At 41.8% G+C, this 22,398-nt stretch overlaps 1 protein-coding gene across 4 annotated transcripts in view; it reads left to right on the forward strand.

The window, feature by feature from the left end:
- The window catches only part of ARL15 (ADP ribosylation factor like GTPase 15), a 306,096-nt gene that overhangs the window by 65,752 nt on the left and 217,946 nt on the right, over nt 1-22,398 (forward strand). Inside the window, exon 1 of one of the 4 annotated variants that reach the window (XM_042447966.1) lies at nt 422-701. The exons of 1 other annotated variant lie outside the window; for it this stretch is intronic. In XM_042447966.1, coding sequence (XP_042303900.1) covers nt 690-701 — 12 coding nt within the window. In that variant the 5' untranslated portion in view covers nt 422-689. Of the gene's footprint in view, nt 1-421; nt 702-22,398 lie in introns of those variants that run through there. 2 more of the 4 variants (XM_042447964.1, XM_042447968.1) reach the window with 2 other exon arrangements.

The following is a 22,398-nucleotide window of genomic DNA, read 5'->3' on the forward strand; positions in this document are numbered from 1 at the left end:
TCAGCACTCAAATAAAGATGGAGTCGATGAAGAGAATGTATTCATAGGATCATTCAAAGCACTTTTTTATCCCAGGTTTATTTGCATCGGTTATGCACACAGCCGAGAATCTGAATCTTTTAGAAGAACTCGGAAAAGACCCTGACATCGATTATCCCAAGTTAAGTGGGGGTTTTGGCAGCACCCCCCCAAAAAAATTAATCAGATGCAGTTTGTATATATATTATCCCAGCCAGAGAAGGGTAAAGGGCGAATCCCAGCGGAGTGTCACTTATAGCGGTGCCGAAGCGGGTTAAGCGCCGCCGTGCGGACGCAGCCCTCGCTGCTGTGGAGGCGAGGCGGGGCCTGGCGCTGCCCCTTTAAGCAGAGCCTCCTCCTCCTCCTCCTCTTTTCCTCACGTGGGGCGCCATCAGCTCAGCTGACCAGGGAAGCCCTCCTCGCCCTGTTCCTGAAGCGGCGGCGGCGGCGGCGGCGCCTGTGGCTGTGGCTGGGCTTGGCGTTGAGAGAGAGGGAAGAAGCGCTGGAGGAGTAGGAGAGCGGCTGGAGAGGGCCCTTCCACCTGGGCAGCTGAGCCTTTGCCTCTGCCTCGGGAGGAGGAGGAGGAGGAGGAGGAGGAGAAGGGGCTGCTGGTGTTGGTGCTTCTCCCTGGACCCCCATTGCCTCTTCTTCCCAGTGGCCACCCCCAGTTCATGGATTATCTGGTAGGTGGCTCCTGATGGCGGCGGTGGGCTTCTCACTCTCTCTTCCCTCCCTGCCCTCCTCAAATGTCACCATCACCATTAGGATCATCATCATCATCATCATCTGTGCTTCCTGGTCTCTGTGAATCACACAGATGATGGCTTCTCCTGACCCTTGTTGTTGTTGTTATACAGTATTTGTTTTGTATATCCAACCCTTTCTCCCCCTCCCCCCCCAAAACACCTGGGACTCACATCTTTGGCTTACCCCATATATGTGTGTGTGTGTGTGTGTGTGTGTGTATATATATATATATATATATATATATATATATATTAAAAACACACAAACAAACAGTGCAATCAAAAAGCATATCAAAAAGTAGTACATAACATTAAAATGAAACCGACACATTAGGATCATAAAAACAGCAGCACCATGAAAAGTCTACCAAAAAGGGGTACATTAAAGTGGAATCGGCACATTAAAATAGGATTATGAAAGCAATTAAAAACAGCAGTACAATTATAAAAAGCATACCAAAAGCGTTATGTTAAAATGGAATTGATACATTAAAAATTAGGAAGACATTTGAAAAGAACAGTACGATTAGAAAGCATACAAAAATTGTACATCAAAATAGTACATGAACACATTATTATGAATCCTGAGTGACTTTCGCAGCCAGTGTTTGGGGTTTTTTTTGGACAGTTTTCGTACCCTACTTTGTGTACCCCGCTTGGTGGGGGCATTATTATTATTAGCCGTATTTTTGGACGGTGGTGGTTGTTGTTGTTGGTGTGGGGTGGATGTGGAGGTTGGGTGTCCTCTGCTTGCTTTGCTTTTTTGTTTTTGCAAGCTGCCAACCCAGCTCTTGTTCTTGTTGGGGTGCATGTGCAGTGTGGAAATAATGTAGTTTGACCCTGCTTTAGGGCAGGGGGACCAGATTGTCCTCACCCACAAGGAAGAATAGCCATCGCAAAATGGAGGGTATTAGAATCAATGTAGGGCATGGACAAAGAAAAGCTCAAAACACTCATAGAAATATGAAATTGATCTGCTTGGTCCTGCTGAAAATGGAGGATGCTTTGGAATTCGTCCTGGACAGGAGGTTGAAGTGTAGGACACAGGATGACCAGAGGTCTTCCTTTTCCAGGACATGCTCTTTGTTTCAGCCTTCTGTCCAGGAAGGGATTCCAAAATGTCCTCCATTTTGAGCATGGCTAAGAAACATGCATTTTTATTAGGGTTTTTAGTGCTTCTATTTTGTACAGTAGTGTTCTCCATTTTTGTTGAATGCCCTACATTTTGCAAGTACCTTGTCCTCCTTTGCAATGAGGACATCTGGTCACCCTGTGTAGGACATGACTTGGAAAAGGAGGATGTCTGGTCACCCTGTTTTAACTACTCTGGCTCCGACCGACAGAAACATGGGATTTGTAGTTTGGTGAGGCACCGCACTCTCTCAGCCTCCGGAGAAGGTGATGGAAGAAACTTGCCAAGAAAACTCTGTGATAGGTTTATTTTAGGGTTATCTTAAATCCGAAAAAAACAAAAACAACAACACAACGAAAACAACAATGAGACACCATCATGCTTTGGCTGAGAAGGGTAAAGACCTGGTAAAACTAAAATTCCATAGGATGAGGAGTGACAGTAGTACTTAAAGTGATGTCAAACTGCATTCTGTTGCGTAGAGGCACTGCTGGTAGGTTTGACATGGGCTGGATCTGCACTGGAGAAATAATCATGTTTGACACGACTTTAACTGTCATGGCTCAGTGCTATGGAATTCTGTGAATTTTAGTTTTGTGAGACATTTAGACATCTGGTGCCACATCAAACTAGAAACCCCAGGATTCCATATCACTGAGCCATGGCAATTAAAGTAGGGTCAAATTGGATTATTTCTGCAGTGTGGATGTAGCCACAGTCAGGGCTGGATTAACCATTAAGCAAAAGAAGGCCATGCTTAGGGCACCAAAGGAGGGGGGGGGGACTACAGAAATAAAATTCATTCATGCTGAACTTTATAAAATAATTGTTGAAGACAATATTGAGTGTATCTTTCCCGAAGTACAGGTTTGCTTTTGTATATTTTTAACATTAATGGTCAAAAATTGCTCAGGTGAGCGTTCATTTTCTCAGTTGAAATACACTCATCCCTCCACATTTGTGGCTTTGACTTTTGTGGATTTGATTATTCATGGATTTTATTAATATGTTCTTTCTAGGAATATCTAGGGCCTCCAGCGCAACTCTGAGGTCAGCTTTAACCAAAAGTCGCACTGGAGGACCTAGAGATTCCTAGAGAGAACACTCCATCAGGCCTTTGTAGCTCCTCCAGCACAACTCTATGGTCAATGTCTGGCAGATGTTCTCTCAGGTAAAAACATAGTGTTTTGGTTATTTGTCATTTTTCCACATTGATGGGGTCCTGTGCCCCTAACCCCAGTGAATGTGGAGGGACGAGTGTATATTAAAAATCCCAACAGTTCAACCACACAACAAGGCAAGCTGGATGCCTTATCTCTACGGAGTATGGATACGTATACTAAATATCTGTAAGATTAGTTTTTGAGGATCTGATCAAAGAATAGAAAAAGGAGGTCAAAACTTTTCAAATATCAACGAAGTGGAAGTATACAACAATAAACATTCTTTTCCATCTTACTGTAAGTTTTGGTTTGTTTCAAAAAGTAAAATTTTATTTTACAGTTTACAGTGGGCTCTTGCTATCCACTGGGGTTTGGCTCCAGGACACCCTGCGGATACCAAAATCCGTAGATGTTAAATACAGTGTAAATACAGTAAAATGGTGTCCCTTATATAAAATGGCAAAATAAAGCCTTGCTTTTCAGAATGTATATATTTTCTGAATATTTTCATGCTGTGGATGCTTGAATCCCTGGATAAAGAATCTGTGGATATGGAGAGCCAACTGTATTATTGTATGTATTCTGAATTAGATATATATATTGGGGGGAGGGCGCACAATCTTTTAAGTGCTTAGGACCTCTAAAGGTCTTAATCCAGCTCAGAACATGGTAAAGTAGTAAAGAGGAAGAGACGTTCCCACTCCTCCCTTCCCTGGCTTCCCATTAGGAAAAAGGCATTCCTCCTGCTCCACGTGTGTTATCAGATTTTTCCGAGCTATTAAAAGCCAATAAACTTGAGTTTATTTTTTTCTAAAGTGTGCTGTAGTCCTACTCATTGGGCTATTAGGCTTCTAAAGTACTGACCTCTGTCACTGCCTTTTCTCCTACATGAATAAAGAGAAGGGAGGCTTGAATGCATCAAATTGAAACTGTGGGTGTGTGGAGCTGTTCTGCACCTGGCATTCAGTTGTAACATTTAGCAGCACTTAATGAGTGTTGCCCTCATTTGCACAAAGGGAGATTGTATCATAGGCCTTGGCTGCCTGGCTAAAGAAGTTTCCGAGTTCATTGCTGCAAATTCCAGGTACCTTAACATGTGGAATAACAACTTCACATAAAGTGTCAGCTTGGTGGACTTTTTGCCTTGCAGACTAAAACAAAAGCTGTTTAACTGATACACGTGCTTTGTTGTTTTTATTTTAATTGTTCTCTTTGATAGGACAAAAGTGTACTTGACGTATACTATCAATGATGACGCCTTGTCCTTCTTACAAGGACAGTTCCATCTTGCCTTTCAGAAGACATGGGGTTTATTCAGTTGGTGAAAACAATCCAGGTAGAATTGGGTTGAATCTTTGTTGTTCACATGCATTTTGAGTGCATCTGATTAATTTTTTTTGGGGGGTGCTGCCAAAACCCCCACTTAACTTGGGATAATCGATGTCAGGGTCTTTTCCGAGTTCTTCTAAAAGATTCAGATTCTCGGCTGTGTGCATAACCGATGCAAATAAACCTGGGATAAACTGGGATAAAATTTTGCATGTCTTGAAGTGCTTTGAATGATTCTATGAATATATTCTCTTCATCGAATCCATCTTTATTTGAGTGCTGACTCGTGTCAGATGCGGTTCCATAGTGTGAACAACAAACCTGTAATGTGTGAGTGAGATTATTTGCATAGTTGTGCTAAAAACAACAATGTGTGAATGACCCCACAGTGACTCTTTATGGTAAATGCTTGCTTCCAAGTTAGTAAATTGCAAGCTGTGGAGTCATAAACAATAGCATTATGATGTGCTCCATGGAAGAGTATGCATTGTTGTAGCTGTTTATGTGGAGATTGAGATTGTAAATCATGAAGTCTGCGGGGCCACATGGACAGATGCCTTCTCGTGTGACCCAGATTTTTGGAGGCCGCATTAATGAAGCTCTCTTATTATGGCAGCTAGTGATTTAATGCTTTGATTTGTTAGATTTTCTAGATCTCATAGGAATGGTTTATCTGAATAAATTGACCCTTTCTTTCTATGGCTAAATCGTAAGAGTGACTTAATTCTGCTAATAGGAGCTAGACTCTTAAGACTCTTCTCTGCTTTCATTTGAGCTGGATTTGAGTCCTTTCCCCGCCCTGCAAGCTTTGCATTAGTAGAGAAGATGCTACTTCTGACCGTGTGGTACATTATCTTTAGACTGCTTGTAACTAATGTTTCAGGAACATTCGTGCTGTAATTCAGAGCTTTTGTAAGCTGTTTTATGGAAATCTGTATCTAGGCAAAGCTGGCTCATGTGTGCTTGGAGTAAACACATTAGATGATGGCTGCAAAACTCCATGGAGGAATATTGTTCTTCATATAATACGTTTAATTGACTTTGCAATCTGTTAATGCTTGTGGGAAATGTACAAAATGCTCTCAGCCTAGCCCAGCTTGACCTCTTATACATCTCAGTCCCTTTTTGTATCTGCTTTCAGTCTGAGGCAAATAGTTTTTATTTGGACAGCCTGTTTTTCTCCGAAAGTGTTTTCTGCTCCTTTTATTGTTTAGCCAGCAACTTTATCAATTTTAAGTTCTTTTCTGCTATAATAGTGTCTTATTAGATTTGTGATACCTTCCTATGGCAAATGAGATTCAAACACCCAAATCCCTACTTTCTGAAGTATCTCTGTATGAGTAGATCTTTCTGTTTTGATCATATTAAAGATGAGTGACAGAGAGAAGGAAGGCAAGTGAAGGACAGAAGAATGGTGTTCAGAATATTAAGATGAATATTTGCCTTTGCTTCTGAAGGTCTTCAGGCACCAGTGGCTACAGCTATGCCTAGAACTGTTGCAAAAGGTAAAATCTGATTCAATGCTTAAATTCTTTTTTTCTTCAACAGAAAATATATGATCATATAACTATGGACATTGTCTGCAAAGGCAGCTTCATTAAAGCGCTCATTCCCTTACCAAATGAACCTCTGAGAAATTTGGAATGTAGTCTGTAGCTTCACTGATATTCTCTTCTCCAGTGTTATTGTCATCTAAGACTTGAGAAACTATTTAGCATAGTTCTTGCTATTTCACTTGATATCATTCATAATAGATATGCTAATAGCTTGTTCTGTCCAAAGCTCCTTTCTTCATTAAAACTAGGCCTCTTAGTGTAGTGATGATGGGTTTCTCTGGAAAGGGCAATGAATTCCACAAATGCTGCCAAGCCACTCCTAACCATACCTTCTGTCTTTTTCACCTACATAACATTCTTCCTGCTTCATCACAGCTTGATAGATAAAAACCTTTTCTGTCTGTGTTAATGACTAAATGGGGCAACTGTTTTTAAAAAACCTTTAAATACCAGCTAGTTAAATTTATCTCTGAATTTATCTGTGAAGATCAGATGGTTAGGACCAATGATGCTGAAGGCCTATCAACCTTGGCTCCTGCTTTCGAACTGCCAGAGGCATTTTGCAGTCTGCTGCTGGAAGCTGCAATCTAGACACAGGCCTGAGTTATTCAGCAAGGTAATTTTGATTGTTTTATGCTACAAAATTATTACGTCTTTCCCTTGTGTGCACTAGACATATTTTCTTTACAGATGCATTTTCCTCCTGGATCACTCATTTTTGCTCTTTCCTTACCAGTCATCATAATATTCCCCTTCCCTTCCTCCCACTTCATTTCCTCTTCCTAAAATCAGTTTTTGCATCAGTTAAAACTGCACATGCCTTTCCCCTGGACTTCCAATTTTTGTTGTGTTTATGTTGTAACTTGTGTCTGCTGTGTCTTAGCAGCCAATCCTGGTTCAAAACCTGTCCCCCCCACTTCAGACTAGACAAGCAGTGCAAAATTTAAGATGCAAAATATGTTGCTATCTGATTCAGTTGTGCCATCAGTCATTCAGTTGTGCCATCATGTCTGAAGCATCTCTTCCACTTCTCTATGCTGCAGCAGAATCATGGCTTGTGTTGCATTCAGTGGTCTGCTGTAGGGATGGTGTGGAAATGAGCCCTGCAGACCTTTGTGACTTGGCATTGGTGCAGATTAAAGATTAAAAGAACAATCATTTTCCAAACAAATCTAAAAATAGAACAGCAGCCATTGCTTTCCCCTCTTCTTTACAAAATGGTGGGTTCAGCACAATCTGTGATCAGCAGACAGTAGCATTGGTTCACCTAACTCTGTAGAATTAGGCTTTAACTCACTAAGAATGAGCTGCCAATATTTTTAGGTGTCAGTTGTCTAGGCAGTGTTTCATTGTCCAATTGTAACTTTGAAAAACTGTTTTGAAAACTTCATGCTGTAATTTTACTTGCAGCTGAGTTTTTAAAACAAGAAGCCAAATATTTAACTAAATTCTAAAACATACATGGGACTTTTACTGTTTAGGCATATGGTTATCTATAAAATTATACTTAGCCACATTTTTACATAAAAGATTTAATTTAGAGGAGCGTTTTTCAAATGGTGTTCCAAGGGAAGCCTGAGTTTCCTTGGAAGCTGGTCAGATATTCTTCAATAAGAATAATATCAATCATTGCCAGGAGCCAACTTTCTCTGAATTATGCTTTTAATGCTGCTAATAAACTTATAAGCGTTTGGTGATAGAGGAGTGTTGGATATGTTTTATGTTATCAGTCTCAAAAGGTGATTCTGATGGCTGAGTGTCTGCCAGGGTGAGATGATTGCCTGCCCCAGAGTATAGCAAAAAATAGTGGTCATATTGGGGATGATGGTGGTTACAATATTTTGATGGAGCATGAAGAGGATAGTGGTGGTTGAGTTACTGACTGAACATACAGTTTTGGTTGTGTGGGGCCAGCTAACATGGCAAGCATGTTTTTTATTGACTTGGCAATGAATGGCTCTGGCTTGGCACATCCATGGCTCTGTCACCATGGATATGACAGAGTTTACACTAGATATTCTGTCTGATTTTATGGGGAGGGGAAACATGGAGGAGAGTTCCCAGAACATTAGAAAAACGTTGGCTTTTTTTTTTTTTTAAGGAGGAGGAAGCTGGGTTGAGACAAACCCACCATCTACTTGATATATTTAAAATATTTATCTTGGGTAAGTCACATTTTCATAGCCTCCAATGAAGGCAAAGCAAATCCCCTCTGAAGAAATCTTGCTGAGAAAAACCAGTGATAGGTTTGTCTTAGGGTTGGTGTTAAGTCTGAAACAGACTTGAAAGCACAGAACAACAAAAACGTCACCTTTCTAATTAAATGGTTTCTAGGGCTATTCACCAGTTAACAAGGCAGCCGCAGTAAGACCATAAAATCCAGAAAGAAAAACAGAAGGTCACAGATATATCTGGGTGAAACAAACAGCTTTTGCTTGGCACCTAAAAGGATAATGTTAGAAGCAAGTAGATGTAAGAAAGGGAGATAGCAGATGTTAGCTTCACCTTTCAAGGAGAAGGGATTTGGCAAAGGACATCTGGCTGAACAGACTCTTCGGGAATAAGTCACTGACAGCAGTGGAAATCATCTGCAGTGTATTTGATTTGGGGGGAAATATATACCTGCTTTTCCTGCTCACATTCCCAGAGGGATGGGGATGTTTAAAGATGAAGTTGTAGTCCTTTGTGCACCAGGACTCTTCAGAAAGTCACTCTGCTTGAGGGCAGTGATGAAAAGCAGCGACAAAGGGGTGGCAGATCAAGTAAACTACGTACTGCCATTCATATATTTATTTTAGAATGACTGAATAGGACTTGAGTCATCTTCGAGAGTGCACAGAAGTTGAAACTGGTGGCTGCAGTTCATTGGTGATTTGGATGTATTTCTAGAAAGTAGCGGGGGGTTGGGTTTGTTACACTTCTAGGTGAAGTCTGGAGTGGAATAAACAATGAGCAACATGCAGACAAGGAGCCTTTCTGAGGCATGAATTGTCGAAACACATGCGCAGGAGAAGAGGTCAGAAACAAAAGTGGCAGGGCTTGCATCTTCATTGTCAATGATAACTGCAAAAAACAAATTTCGTATTAGTGTTTAAAATACGTTTTAAGTCATTGCTGTTCTTTCCCTATGTAAACTTATTATCAGTGGTCCCAGGTCCACATGAGTAGGAAGGAAAGAGAATATACATTTCATTGCATATTCTTGTGGCACAAGTCTGTTTTTAAGGAAAGCAGAACCAGGTGCTAAAATCTGCCTAATTAGGTCCCTTCAGGATAGTTTGCTTTTGCTCTTAAATCTTTTCTTCTATCAGGTCTGCTGTCTTGCCTCTGTACCTACATAGGCCTCCTGACACCATGGTTAATGTGTCTTTGATGTGTACAGAGCTCCCTCTCCCCACAAAAAGACTTTCAGGTCCAGATGTTATCTTAGAACAGGTAAGCAGAGAAGGCATATTGTGGAATATGTAATTGCATTCTCTATACTACTCACTGAGCTGCAAAGTTGTTGTTGTGTTAACTGCCCCTGAGTTCTTCTTGACTCATGGCGACCCTGTCGCTGAGACATCTTCATGACCCCCTATCCTCTACTACTTTGTCTATGGCCTCCCTGATTAAGGGCCAAAACAGATGGCCCTAAAGGGGCGGCTTGATGCTGCCCCTTTGATTGCTAGATTGAGGCCACAGCAACCACACGCTGCCCCCCCAAACTGGTGTTTTTTCTGGTGCAAAAAGGAACGGCAAAATGCCGCTCCTTTTTGCACTGTAAAAAGACACCTTTTCCTCCACTGCCACAGCTTTTCGGTGTTCCTCTGGCATGTGGTGTCTAAATGCCATGCTGCCAGAGCTACGAAAAGCTGTCGCTATGTAAATGGCCGGGTGGCTTCACAGCGACTTCCTGCCAGCTTGGGGGCATGTGTCGTGCATACATCACGTCCCCATAGCCCGGGAAACCAGTTTTTCTTGCTAGTCTGTTCCAGTCCTTTGTCTAGCTATCAGGCATGTGGACATCCTCTCTTTCTACTGCCTTCCACTTTCCCTAACATCATTGCCTTTTCTAATGAGTCATGGCTTCTCATGATGTAGTCAAAGTATGACAGCCTCAATTTGGTCATCCTGATTTCCAGAGAGTTCAGGCTTGATCCATTCTAGGACCCATTTGTTTGTCCTTTTGGCCGCCCACAGTATTCTCTGCACTCTTCTCCAGCAACACATCTCAAAGGAATTGATTTTCTTTCTATCAGCTTTCTTCACAACCCAGTTCACATCCATACATGGTAATGGGGAATACAATGGTTTAGACAATCCTAACTTCAGTATTCACTGTTATGTCTTTGCACTTCAGGATCTTGTCTAGTTTTTTCATAGCTGCCCTTTCCAATCCTAGTCTTCTGATTTCTTGATTGTAGTCTCCATTCTGATCTATGTATTTGTGTAACTTTTACCTATAACTGTGGAAGGATGAGAGATAACAGAAAAGAAGAACCTTGAAGACAAGTTTCTGCTAAGCCATTCAGATTAATGAAGGTTTCCAAGTGAAAATCCATTGTTTTGCATAAGAGCCTTGTTGGCTGTTGAGCAGTAGTATAGTCCAGAAGTTCTTCGGCCTTGTTTTAACTGAGACTTTCTGGTAGGACTTCTAAATGTGGTGTTCAGTGCTGTAGCTATAATACATTATTCTGCAACTCTGTCTCCACTTAAAGAACTTATATTTTGGCATGGCACAGACCGCCCCTTTGGGGCGATCTGCAGCCGCCGCTTTTATCTCCGGGTTGGGGGCAGGGCAGCCTCACCGGCAGCCCTGCGGCCCCAACCAGAGTTTTTCCGGACCACGGAGAAGCAGCTAAATGCCGCTTCTCCGTGGTGCAGAAAAGGGATGTCTTTTGGGCTTCATGTGCCTAGACACCCCGGGAGCTGCAGCCATGGGAGAAAGGGGCTGCCTGGCCCCTTTCTCCCCAGCATTGTTCCCGCAGCTGTTTGGTTGCTATGGGAACAAGGCAGCTTCAAAAAGAGCCCTGTTTCAGAGCTCCTTCCCATGCTGTGCCCAGGCTGCCATAAGCGTCATGCACGCGCCGCGCCATTTGGATATGGTGTGTGTATGATGTAATCATGAGGCCACAATGATGACGTCGCCACCACATACTAGGGTTGTGGGGCATGCTGATGCTCCGTCACTGGGCAACCCTAGTACGTGGCCAGGCCGGTGCAAAGCGCTGGTCTGGATCAGGCTACTAAAAACATTTCATGGGCTCATTACAGAGCGCCCAAAAACGGCGCTCTGCCGGCATCGCTGGTTGCTGCGTCTGGGAACCACGGAGGACAAACCGTGTGATTCCTGGACGCAACAAAAAGAAGCCACAAAAAGCAGCTTCTTTTTCGGCCCCGGAAGTGGCTCCGCGACGTCAAGATGGCGGCGCCCGTGTAGAACGGGCACCACCATTTTGTACGCACTCTGCACGTACTAGGGTTAGGGGCGTCCAGAAAGGACGCCCCTTTCTAACCCTAGTATGTGCAGAGTGCATACTTTACGCCCGTGCGGAGCGGGCCATGGATTCTTCAGGGTGCTTTAAATAAAAGGCTATAATACAATGAAGTGTATTAAGTGCTTTAAATAAAAGGCCATAATACAATGAAGAAAATAAAATTTACATTGGGGTGGACATGCTTTGCTGCTGAGATGGCCACATGTGTTGAAATGTCAGACTGTTCAAGATTAAATCCACCCCCCTCCCCCCGAGAGATACGACCATCCCACCATTTAACCAGTAATGTTTGGCCTGCTGAGTAATTTTCCTGTCAAATTTATGATGCTTAGATTTATGTGAGGATATACATAATTCAAGTTTTTATTTCTTAGATTTATAAAAATGTATCTACTGACTTGAGAGCACTTGTGCCTTCAATAAAAATGCTGAAATGTCATATTAAATGAGGAACAAATCTCTATAGTAAAGTATATGAGAGGCAATTAAATTAAATATTAGCAGAGATAAAGAGAACTCATAACCTGTGGTGTTCTTTGTCATGCAGCAAATCAGCTTCTCAGTATTTTGCACAGCTCTGCACTCTAAACAGTACTGAAGAGAGCTCAAAAAATAAAATTAAAAACATATTACCTTTTTTTTTGTGCAGCTGGGAATGTTTTAATTTTTTCTTGCAGTGTGGAGGTCTTTGAAGTAACTGGATAGTTACCCTAAATAAAATGAAGGTATGCTTTAGAGCCAGTGTGATGTAGTATGAACTATGTGATGTAGTATTGGACTATGAATCTGGAGACCAGGGTTCGAATCCCATTTTGGCCATGGAAAACCACTGTGTGACCTTGGGCAAGGTACACTCTTGCATCCACAGAGGGTGGCAATGGCAACCCCCTTCTGAATAAACTTGCCAAGGAAAACCCATGATAGTTTCACCTTAGGATCTCCATAAGTTGGAAATGATTTGAAGGCACACACCAACAATGCTTTAGATACTGATTCTATGGGCCTGTCCTGATTCATTTTTTCAGCATTCTCGTCAGTGGTCAGCCTAGTATGGAACTGTTAAGTAAGAAAGGCAAAAGCACACTATCAAACCATTAATGCTCTCTTTGCAGCCTGTGCCATTTCTCCCCCTATCGGTTCTGTGGGAAGAGTGAACAGAAGCACTCTAGACTGCATTGAAGTACAAAGAGTTTGTTATTATAAAATGCTCTCAAGGCTGACTTAGATGATCCTATGAACAAGATACTTCCAAGGCGCTCTGTTGTCAACAGCCCTGCTTAGGTCTTGGAAACCAGAGCAGCTGTGGCTTCCATGATTTGAATCTATTCACTTATAATGTGGTTTTCCTCTTTTCGTACTACAATGAACGGGACAGCTAAAACACACCAGATTCCACTTGCAGCATATCATTTTTACAGAGAGTACCAGAGAGTATGTAGAAGATTTCCTCTTTCACCCTCTCTGAAGCTTGTGAAGGAGGGTTGGTTGGCTGACATTGAGTTGTCCAGAGTTGCACACTAAGCTTCACAGCTAAGGGATTTTGTCATTGTCCTAAACTGTTTGGGATTGACTTAATACTTCACATCTCTCAGATTGTGGTTCTTTTGTTTGTTTGTTTTGCCACATCCCTGTAAAATTATGTTGTCAGTAGAACCAGGAGGAGGAAAAGTAGTCCTCTTAGAAGAACTGGTGGGAAGCAATGCTTCTTCTCTCCCCATTTGTTGCCTCAGAACCTGTTCTGAGGAATACATACACTCCCGGAGTAGGTTTTTCTGGTGGGATGTTGGGCTACAGGAGGGAAGAGGGATAAAAAATCTGGTGTACCCCTGATGTACAAGGTTGAATTAGGCTATTCATCCCCATATAACAGATGGAGGTTTGGGGCTGATCAACTTTGGAGTCTTATTCATCTGTGGGACATCCAGGTTACTGTCCATATTGGACAACCACAGAATATCTAGAGTAAACTCTGTCATATCCATGGTGACAGAGCCATGGATATGCCAAGCCAGAGCCATTCACTGCCAAGTCAATAAAAATATGCTTGCCATTCTTTCTTACTTTCACTGGATGTTTCCACATATATTGCTATATCTTCCATGCTGTAACAACAGCCAATCCTGACCACTGATGTAGATTTTCTGTCAAAATGCGTTTGGTCTTATTTTATCAATTCATCACTTGTAATGGGCTTGCTATGTTATCCCTCCCATCTGTTTCCTTGGAGGTGTTGAAAACTCCATTTGTATTTGCATTTGTATTTTACATGTATGGCATCTCCATATACTCGATTTATTGGTTGGGATTTATAGTTCCTTAGCCTAGTACATATTGGTTACATCAGCTCATTTACTAATTTGTCTCATAAGCTTTTGATTTTATCTTTGGGCTCTGCACACAGTCCACAGCATTTTTGTCTGTCTGCAGGATTGAGTATATTTTACCTATCCCTCCCATTTTTTATCCAACTCAACTCTATGATTCTATGATTCTATAATTCTAGTTGGCTTCCAATAAAACTATTGCTATTTTATGATTTTTTCCTTTTTTCCCCTAGACTTTTTTGTTCTACCACTTTTTTTTCAAGTTACCTGTTGACTTGCGGTGATCTCATGAATTTCATAGGGTTTTCTTAAGCAAGGCATGCTCAGAGGTTGTTTTGCCACTTTCTTCCTCTGAAATATAGCCTGAAGCACCAGGTATTTATTGGCAGTCTCCTATCCAAGTACTAATCAGAGCTGGCCCTGCTTAGCTTTGAAGATCAGGTGGGATCTGGTACCTATAGGGTCTGTAGGCTAATTGGGCTACCAGGCCCCAGTAATTTGGACTGGATCTCTTCCTGGTTGGGTGGTATTGCTGTTGGTAGCACCCTGCCTGAGATGGTCACCTCATTGAAGGCCCCTGGGCTGATTGTGGTTGTATGACAAAGGGCACACTAGCTGACCTTAAGTTAGGGATTCAGACTCTCACTTTTATCCCAGGTATTTGGCTGATTTACAGATGAATTAATTCTATAAAATTAATTCTATAAAAAAAGCTGCATCTGAAAGAGGGTTCACCTCACCACTGGCTATTCCAGTTTGCCTTCACATTTATTTGCCACATCTGTTTCACATCCTTTGCTCTGTAACACAGAGTTGGTGCTTGGGGTTATAGTACGTCTTAATAATTTCTTGCACCTACTGTTCTTGTTTGTGAACTCTGCTGTCCACCTGAAGGTGTTATGCTTGAGTGGAGATAACATTTGGAAATTTCCAGAGCTAAACCAGTAAGATTTTGGTGTGTGTAGGGTGGTAGCTTGCTTGAACAACTGAAGTCTTACAGTTCACTACATTTACCACTGCAGCAGCTTTCAGAACTTTCTTCTTTCTGTAAAGTAACACTGCTAGGCATTGTACCCTTTCCCTCTAATTGTTTTCATTGGTTTTGCATCTTGCTGTTATTTCCTCCTCACAGGAGTCCTTTAAGACTTGCCAAGGTTAAAGAAGAAACTCCCCATGATAATATGAAAGACTGTTTTCTCAGGGAGGAATGTGGTGGATTTGTTCTTGCTCACATTGGCAAATGCAGAAACATCCTGATGCACAAATATTATTGATAAATCTCCAAAACACCTGGATGCATTGGAGTGCTTCCGGAGTGCTTCTAGGCACCCAATAGCACATATTCTGCTTGACTTGTGAGAATGCTGCTAACCTTTCTTTTGTGTAAGGCAGCTGGGGAAGATTTACTTGTTTCCAGCAGAGACTGAAGAGAACAGTTCTGTGAAAAGAGCTTTTTGTGAGGTTTTTTTTTCCTTGGCCCTTCTTTCATTGTGCAGTGTTTCTGTGCCTACTCTTAAACCAGTGCCAGTTTATGTGACTAAGACAGCTGCCCTAAAATATGTACTTGTTATACCAGGAAGAGTTGCAAGCATATACAGATACATACAGTGTATGATTGTATTTTCTGTGCACATAGAATAGACTCCCTTCAAAGACAAGTCTTTAAACTAGACTTTAAAATCTAAATGTTATTGTTACTAAATGTTACTAAGTTAATTCTGCTTTGTATTCAGTGTTTAACGTAGGTTTTTATATTGGCTGGGTGTGGAATTGCCACATTCTAGTTGCTGTGTATACATGTTGCTTATTCATCCTACTTGTACCTTGTAGCATTCAAAATCCATGCGGTTAATAATGAAATATGATGTAGCCCTCTAGATGTTGGCTTGTTAGTCCCATTGATCCTAGCTAACTAGCCAATGCTGGGAATTGCAGTCTAATAACATCAGGAGGGCAATGTGATTCCCAACTCTGTTCTCAGACTTTGATAAAGCATCAGATGAAGATGTCAGGCAGTCTTGAATGTTTTATGTCAAAACAACTTTTGAGTGCAAATGTTTGTTTTTCTCTTTCATGCTCACCATGTAAACTCCTTGCAGAAAGCTGCAGTAAACTGTAAGTAAATGAAAACTGAGAATAATGTCATCCTGGGTAGTTATGGAGCCCTTACTTGAATCTGAACAGGGAGGTCTGTCCCATACTTAATTTTGGTACTTGGCATCCAGCCTTCAATTTAGGTTTACCATGCTGCTTAGCCAGTACAATTGGTACAATGTTTAATAAATGACAGTAGTTTCCACCTGAAACTTGTTTTACTATTGGCCATAGCTGTAAGCTGTAGCAGAGAGTTCCTCTGTTTATTATTTCAGAGGGAACAATCCTCTCATGTGGAAAACTTTATTGCATCTTGCAGTTACTCTCTTGAAAGTTAAGAATGAAAATTTGGTTCTCTCCAATAAGAAAAAAAGGAGGATAGGCCTACTTAGAATCCTAAGTTCACTCTGTCCCATCCCAGTTGCCTTACCCATTCGTACTCTCAAGTAAGAAGGTTTCATTTTGTTTATTTGGAGAACAATTTTGTATGTTCAGTGGTCTTTCTAACAAGGAGTGATGAGGCATAGATTTGCCATTGATTGGTTCAGTATGGGATTATTCATCATAGTTTTGATGGCCTCTACTTTCTATTTAAATAATCTTACTATTCTCCTTGCCCTTTTAATAAGGAAAAGGAACATTGGCCTTATCTGTGAGATGTTTCTTTTCAGCAATGCGGGTAGAGGCATCCTGACATGGATTGCTCCTTCTTCATCACTCCAGTAGGCAGGGAATATGCTTCAAGAGAGTTACTTTCAAGGGGGAGCAACTACATGAAAGGGCCCTAAGTGCTCCCAGTTAGACACCCTTGGGCATGTTTGGATATAAGTGAACCAGCAATTCTGGCTTACTGTGAACAGGTTAGCAGGCATGGGATGAGCAGGTCCATCCATCAGGGGGGTTTAAGAGTTCAAGCATGGCAGTGGGTGTAACTGGGGGTCCCTGTGGCCATGGCCTCACTCACAACAGGGTAGGCACAATATGTGTTTAAATTTGAAAGCTGCATGACTTTGCTTGAAGACTTATGTGTGTCAAGCTGGTACTTCTGTTAATTGTTCCATAAAAGAACATTCTTTTACAGGATAGTTCCTTCCTTAGTTTCTTAACAAATTAAATTTGTAATATGTAATCCCCCAATCTTGGTCAAATCCGTATTGCTTGTTTGCAAAAGAAAACTCTCAGCTAGTTCACAAGTGAGAAATCAGCTGGGCATGATGCTTTCAAAGTTCTGTTATTTCCCCCCACTGCTGTGTACGAAGGACATAATGAGTGAATCAGCCTGTCCATGGATGCAATTATGGTGTTTTCTGTGCTTGAAACAACTATTTCAATTCCTGTCCTTCCTTTCCTTTTGTGTTTTTAGGCTGCCCACAAATCAAGTTCTCTGGGTGGTGTGCAGTATGATAAAATATATAAAATGTAACAATGATGCAATAAAAAACTGCATAAGTAATGATAATGATAATAATAATATTTATTTCTTACTCACCTCTCTCCATGGATCGGGGCAGAGGCCAAAAACAATGAGCAAACTAACAATATCAGTTAAAACACATCAATCAAAACATGCATCAGTTTAAAAGAACAAGTAAGATGTGCACATATTAAAACAATCCACATAAGTAGAATATAAAACCAAAAGAATAATACTTCTCAGTGTATAAAACCAAATCAATTTTAGCAGCAGGAAAAAATTGTTATGACTGGGAAGTACTGAAACAGTTATGGAAGTGCAGCATGTGAGAGAATAAAATCTTTGGAAGAATTATTCATGTGAGCATTGTCTCCGAGATGGCTGGGAGATTTCAAGTAGTGCTTAGTCTTGTGTATCAAATTGGTCTGTTCTGGACTATATTGAAGTAAATTTTTCTGACTCCAGTAGCCAATTTTAAATGTACTGGCTCTTCATCAGTACTTAACATATGTTTGTTGTTTGTGGCCTAATATTTAGCCCTAAGGGTTATTGGAACAGCAAGTATTTAATGCTAAAACATGCCCAAAACATCACAGCAGTAACATACAATAGAAACAGTGTTATGGCTAGATAGAATAGCAAATCTAAAATAGCTTGGTCAGTTTTCCAGTGAGTTAAGCTGAACACGCTACCCATCTCTAGAACTGCATCTGAGGAAGTAGACTAAGGGCCCATACAGACAGGCCAAAATAAACCTGCTTTGGCTCACGTTGGAGGTATGCTGTTTAAATGACACACACATCTTAAGAGGCCAGTAGCTGTGCCAAACCTGTGTTCCAGTCCTTAGGACTGGAGCATAGCCTTGGTGTGGCTTCCGGCCTCTTAGGACACATGCATCATTTAAACATCATACATCCAAAGGGACCTGAAGCAGCTTTATTTTGGCCTGTCTGTACGGGCTCTACGTTTATCTAAGCTTATGCTACAACTTCTTTCACACAGTTAATCTCAAAGGTGCTACAAGATCCCCTTGCATTATGAGAACTGTTAGCTTCAACTAACAGTCCGGCGAGAGAGAGGAGAAGGAGAGGAGCAGCTGGGCAGCCATCTTGAGGAAGTGTGCTTGTTGCTGAAGGGGCAGAGCTTCTGTGAGTCACACCTGTCAGTCACAAGGGGACGGAGCTAGCAGACTAGCTCTATATAACTCCTTCCAGAGCCAGAGAATTTTAATTTTTTTTAACTCAACAACTCTACATAACTGGCATCGGGTTAGAAGCAGAAATTGAAACAGAACCGTGCTTTTAATTATAAGATAGCAGCCAGGACATTCCTATAAAGTTGTATTCCCAGTAGATTGAGCTCGCTTCCACAGACTGGTGAAAAGGCCAAGTCATCAGGGACCTTAACATTGGTGTTTACCAGAGAATTTTTTGAGGAGGAAGCCCACAGTCCTGTTTCAGTCATTACTAAAGATTTGCAGTATGGACGCTGAGGGATCTGCTGCAGTCTCCTGCAACTCTTGTGAGATGTTTGTCTTCTTGCCTACAGAAGTGGAGAATTTCACATGCACCAAGTGCAAGTTGGTGGCACTCTTGGAGGAAAAAGTGCAGCAGCTGGAGTCCAGATGAGCTACACTTCAGCATATTAGGGAACAAGAGGATTTCCTGGACACAACAGAACTAACAATCTTGGATGAGTACCATCCAGAGGAAGTTGCTGGGGCAGAGGAGGTCACTTCACATACACAGGAGGCAGACAGCTGGAGGAATATCACACAGAGAAGTAGGCCAAGAAGGGATTGTTCTGGGAGCTTGCAGCTAGAGAATCGATTTGAAGCTCTTTCCCTTATCAAGGAGGATGAAGAAGAGCAGAATGGACAGACTTCAGGGACAGAGCAGGCAAGCCTGAGAGTCCCACCCAAGGGAACAGTTGCTGCTAAGCCTCGTAGGAGGCGTGTGGTCATAGTGGGGGACTCCTTGCTGAGGGGTACAGAAGCAGTAATTTGCAGGCCTGACAAAATGTCTCGAGAGGTGTGTTGTCTCCCAGGGGCAAAGATCTGTGATGTGACAGAGAGGCTGACAAGACTGGTCAAGCCTACTGACCAATACCCCTTCCTTTTGGTCCACGTGGGAACCAATGATACTGCAAGACACAGCCTGCAGAACATCAAAAGGGATTATGAGGCGCTTGGTAGGAAACTGAAAGGAATGGATGCATAGGTTGTCATCTCATCTCTTCTGCCAGTCGAAGGGCACGGTCCAGGAAGGGAGAGGAACATAGCGGATGTGAACAACTGGCTTCACAGATGGTGCTACCAAGAACAATTTGGATTCTTTGATCATGGGCTGTGGTTCCATGAGGAGGGATTTCTTGCAACGGACGGGTTGCATCTCACGCCAGTTGGAAGAAATGTTTTTGCCAACAGTCTCAAGAACTTGATCAGGAGGGCTTTAAACTGAGTTCCGAGGGGAAGGGAGACAATATTAAGGAAGGCAAAAGGGATGGCGAAAATAGTCAAACTGACATAGAGGAAACAAGGCAAACAGTGCAAGGACCCAACAGTGGGAGGCAAAAAAACTTGCACAGGCAGCAAGTAAAAGGGACCTGTGGTCTGCGATGTCTCTACACTAATGCACAGAGCATGGGAAATAAGCAAGATGAACTCAAACTCCTAGTACAACAAAGCAAATATGATATAATAGGCATCACCGAAACCTGGTGGGATAAGTCTCATAATTGGAATGTGAAAATAGAGGGGTATAACCTTTTTAATAGAAATAGGCCAAACAGGAAAGGAGGAGGAATAGCACTATATGTCAGAGATATTTACACCAGTGAAGAGATCCAGGACATCAATCATGGAAGCCAGGTGGAGAGCATCTGGATAAAAATTAAAGGGGAGGGAAACAACAAGGATGTTATGGTGGGAGTCTACTACAGACCCCCAAGTCAGACTGAGGAACTGGATGATGCCTTTCTAGAACAGATGACCACACATTCAGAAAGGAGAGATGTAGTAGTGATGGGCAGCTTCAACTATCCTGATATTTGCTGGAAGTCAAACTCAGCAAAATCCTCAAGGTCTAGCAAATTCCTCACTTGCCTGGAAGACAATTTCATTGTCGAAAAGGTGGAAGAAGCAACAAGGGGATCAGCTATTTTAGATCTGATCCTAACCAACAAGGATGACTTGGTTAATGGGGTGCAAGTGGTGGGATCATTAGGTGGAAGTGACCATGTTCTCCTGGAGTTTGTAATACAGTGGAAAGGAGAAGTCAGGTATAGTCAAACACACATTCTAGACTTTAGGAGAGCGAACTTCAGTAAACTTAGAGAAGTATTGAGGGCGATCCCATGGTCAGAAATACTAAAAGAGAGGTTAAGAACAACAAAAAGGACTTTTTTGGATATGTCCGCAGCAAAAGTAAGAAGAAAGAAATGGTAGGGCTACTGCGTCGAGAAGATGGCAAAATGTTAACAGGGGACAGGGAAAAGGCAGAATTACTCAACACCTTCTTTGCCTCAGTCTTCTCAGAAAAGGAAAAGGGTGCTCAACCTGAGGATAATGGAGCAGAGGACAGAATAGGGGAATTTCAGCACAGAATAAGTAAAGAGATAGTAGAGGAATACCTTGTTAATCTAAAAGAATATAAGTCTCCAGGACCAGATGAACTCCATCGAAGGGTATTAAAAGAACTGGCAAATGTAATATCGGAGCCATTGGCAATAATCTTTGAAAACTCCTGGAAAACAGGAGAAATCCCAGCAGACTGGAGGAGGGCAAACGTTGTCCCCATCTTCAAAAAGGGAAAGAAAGACAATCCCAACAATTATCATCCAGTTAGTCTGACATCAATACCAGGAAAGATTCTAGAGCAGATAATTAAACAAAGAGTCTGTGAACATCTAGATGGCAATGCCATAATCACAAAAACTCAACATGGGTTTCAGAGAAACAAGTCATGCCAGACAAATCTAATCTCTTTCTTTGATAAAATTACCAGCTTGGTAGATGAAGGGAATGCTGTGGATATAGTATACCTTGATTTCAGTAAGGCCTTTGACAAGGTTTCCCATGACATTCTTGCAAATAAGCTTGTAAAATGTGGACTAGACAAGGTCACTGTTACATGGATTTGTAATTGGTTGACCGGCTGAACGCAGAGGGTGCTCAACAGTGGCACCTTTTCATCCTGGAGAGAAGTGACCAGTGGGGTCCCACGGGGCTCTGTCCTGGGCCCAGTGTTATTCAACATCTTTATCAATGACTTGGATGACAGAATTGGGAGCATACTTATCAAATTTGCAAACGACACCAAACTAGGAGGAATAGCTAATACTCCAGAGGACAGGATCAAAATTCAAAATGACCTGAATAGACTTCAAAGCTGGGCCAAAGCTAACAAAATGAAATTCAAAACAGAGAAATGTAAGGTTTTGCACTTAGGGCGGAAAAATAAAATGTACAAATATAGGATTGGGGACACCTGGCTGAATGAAACTACGTGTGAAAGTGATCTAGGAGTCCACGTAGACCACAAGTTGAACATGAGTGAACAGTGTGATGCGGCAGCTAAAAAGGCCAATGCAATTTTAGGCTGCATCAATAAAAGTATAGTGTCTAGATCAAGAGAAGTAATAGTGCCACTGTATTCTGCTTTGGTCGGCCCCACATGGAATATTGTGTCCCGTTCTGGGCGCCACAATTCAGAAAGGACATTGAGAAACTGGTGTGTCCAAAGGAGGGCGACTAAAATGGTAAAAGGTCTGGAAACCATGTCCTATGAGGAACGACTTAGAGAGCTGGGGATGTTTAACCTGGAGAAAAGAAGGTTAAGAGGTGATATGATAGCCCTGTTTCAGTATTTGAAGGGATGTCATGTTGAGGAGGGAGCAAGCTTATTTTTTGCTGCTCCAGAGAACAGAACCCGGAACAATGGATGCAAGCTCCAGGAAAAAAGATTCCACCTCAACATTAGGAGGAACTTCCTGTCAGTAAGGGCTGTTCGACAGTGGAACAAACTCCTTCAGAGTGTGGTGGAGTCTCCTTCCTTGGAGGTCTTTAAACAGAGGCTGGATGGCCATAATAATAATAATAATAATAATAATAATAATAATAATAATAATAATAATAATAATAAT

This window comes from Sceloporus undulatus, chromosome 2 (genome assembly GCF_019175285.1).
Source record: "Sceloporus undulatus isolate JIND9_A2432 ecotype Alabama chromosome 2, SceUnd_v1.1, whole genome shotgun sequence".
NCBI classification, from domain to species: Eukaryota; Metazoa; Chordata; class Lepidosauria; order Squamata; family Phrynosomatidae; genus Sceloporus; species Sceloporus undulatus.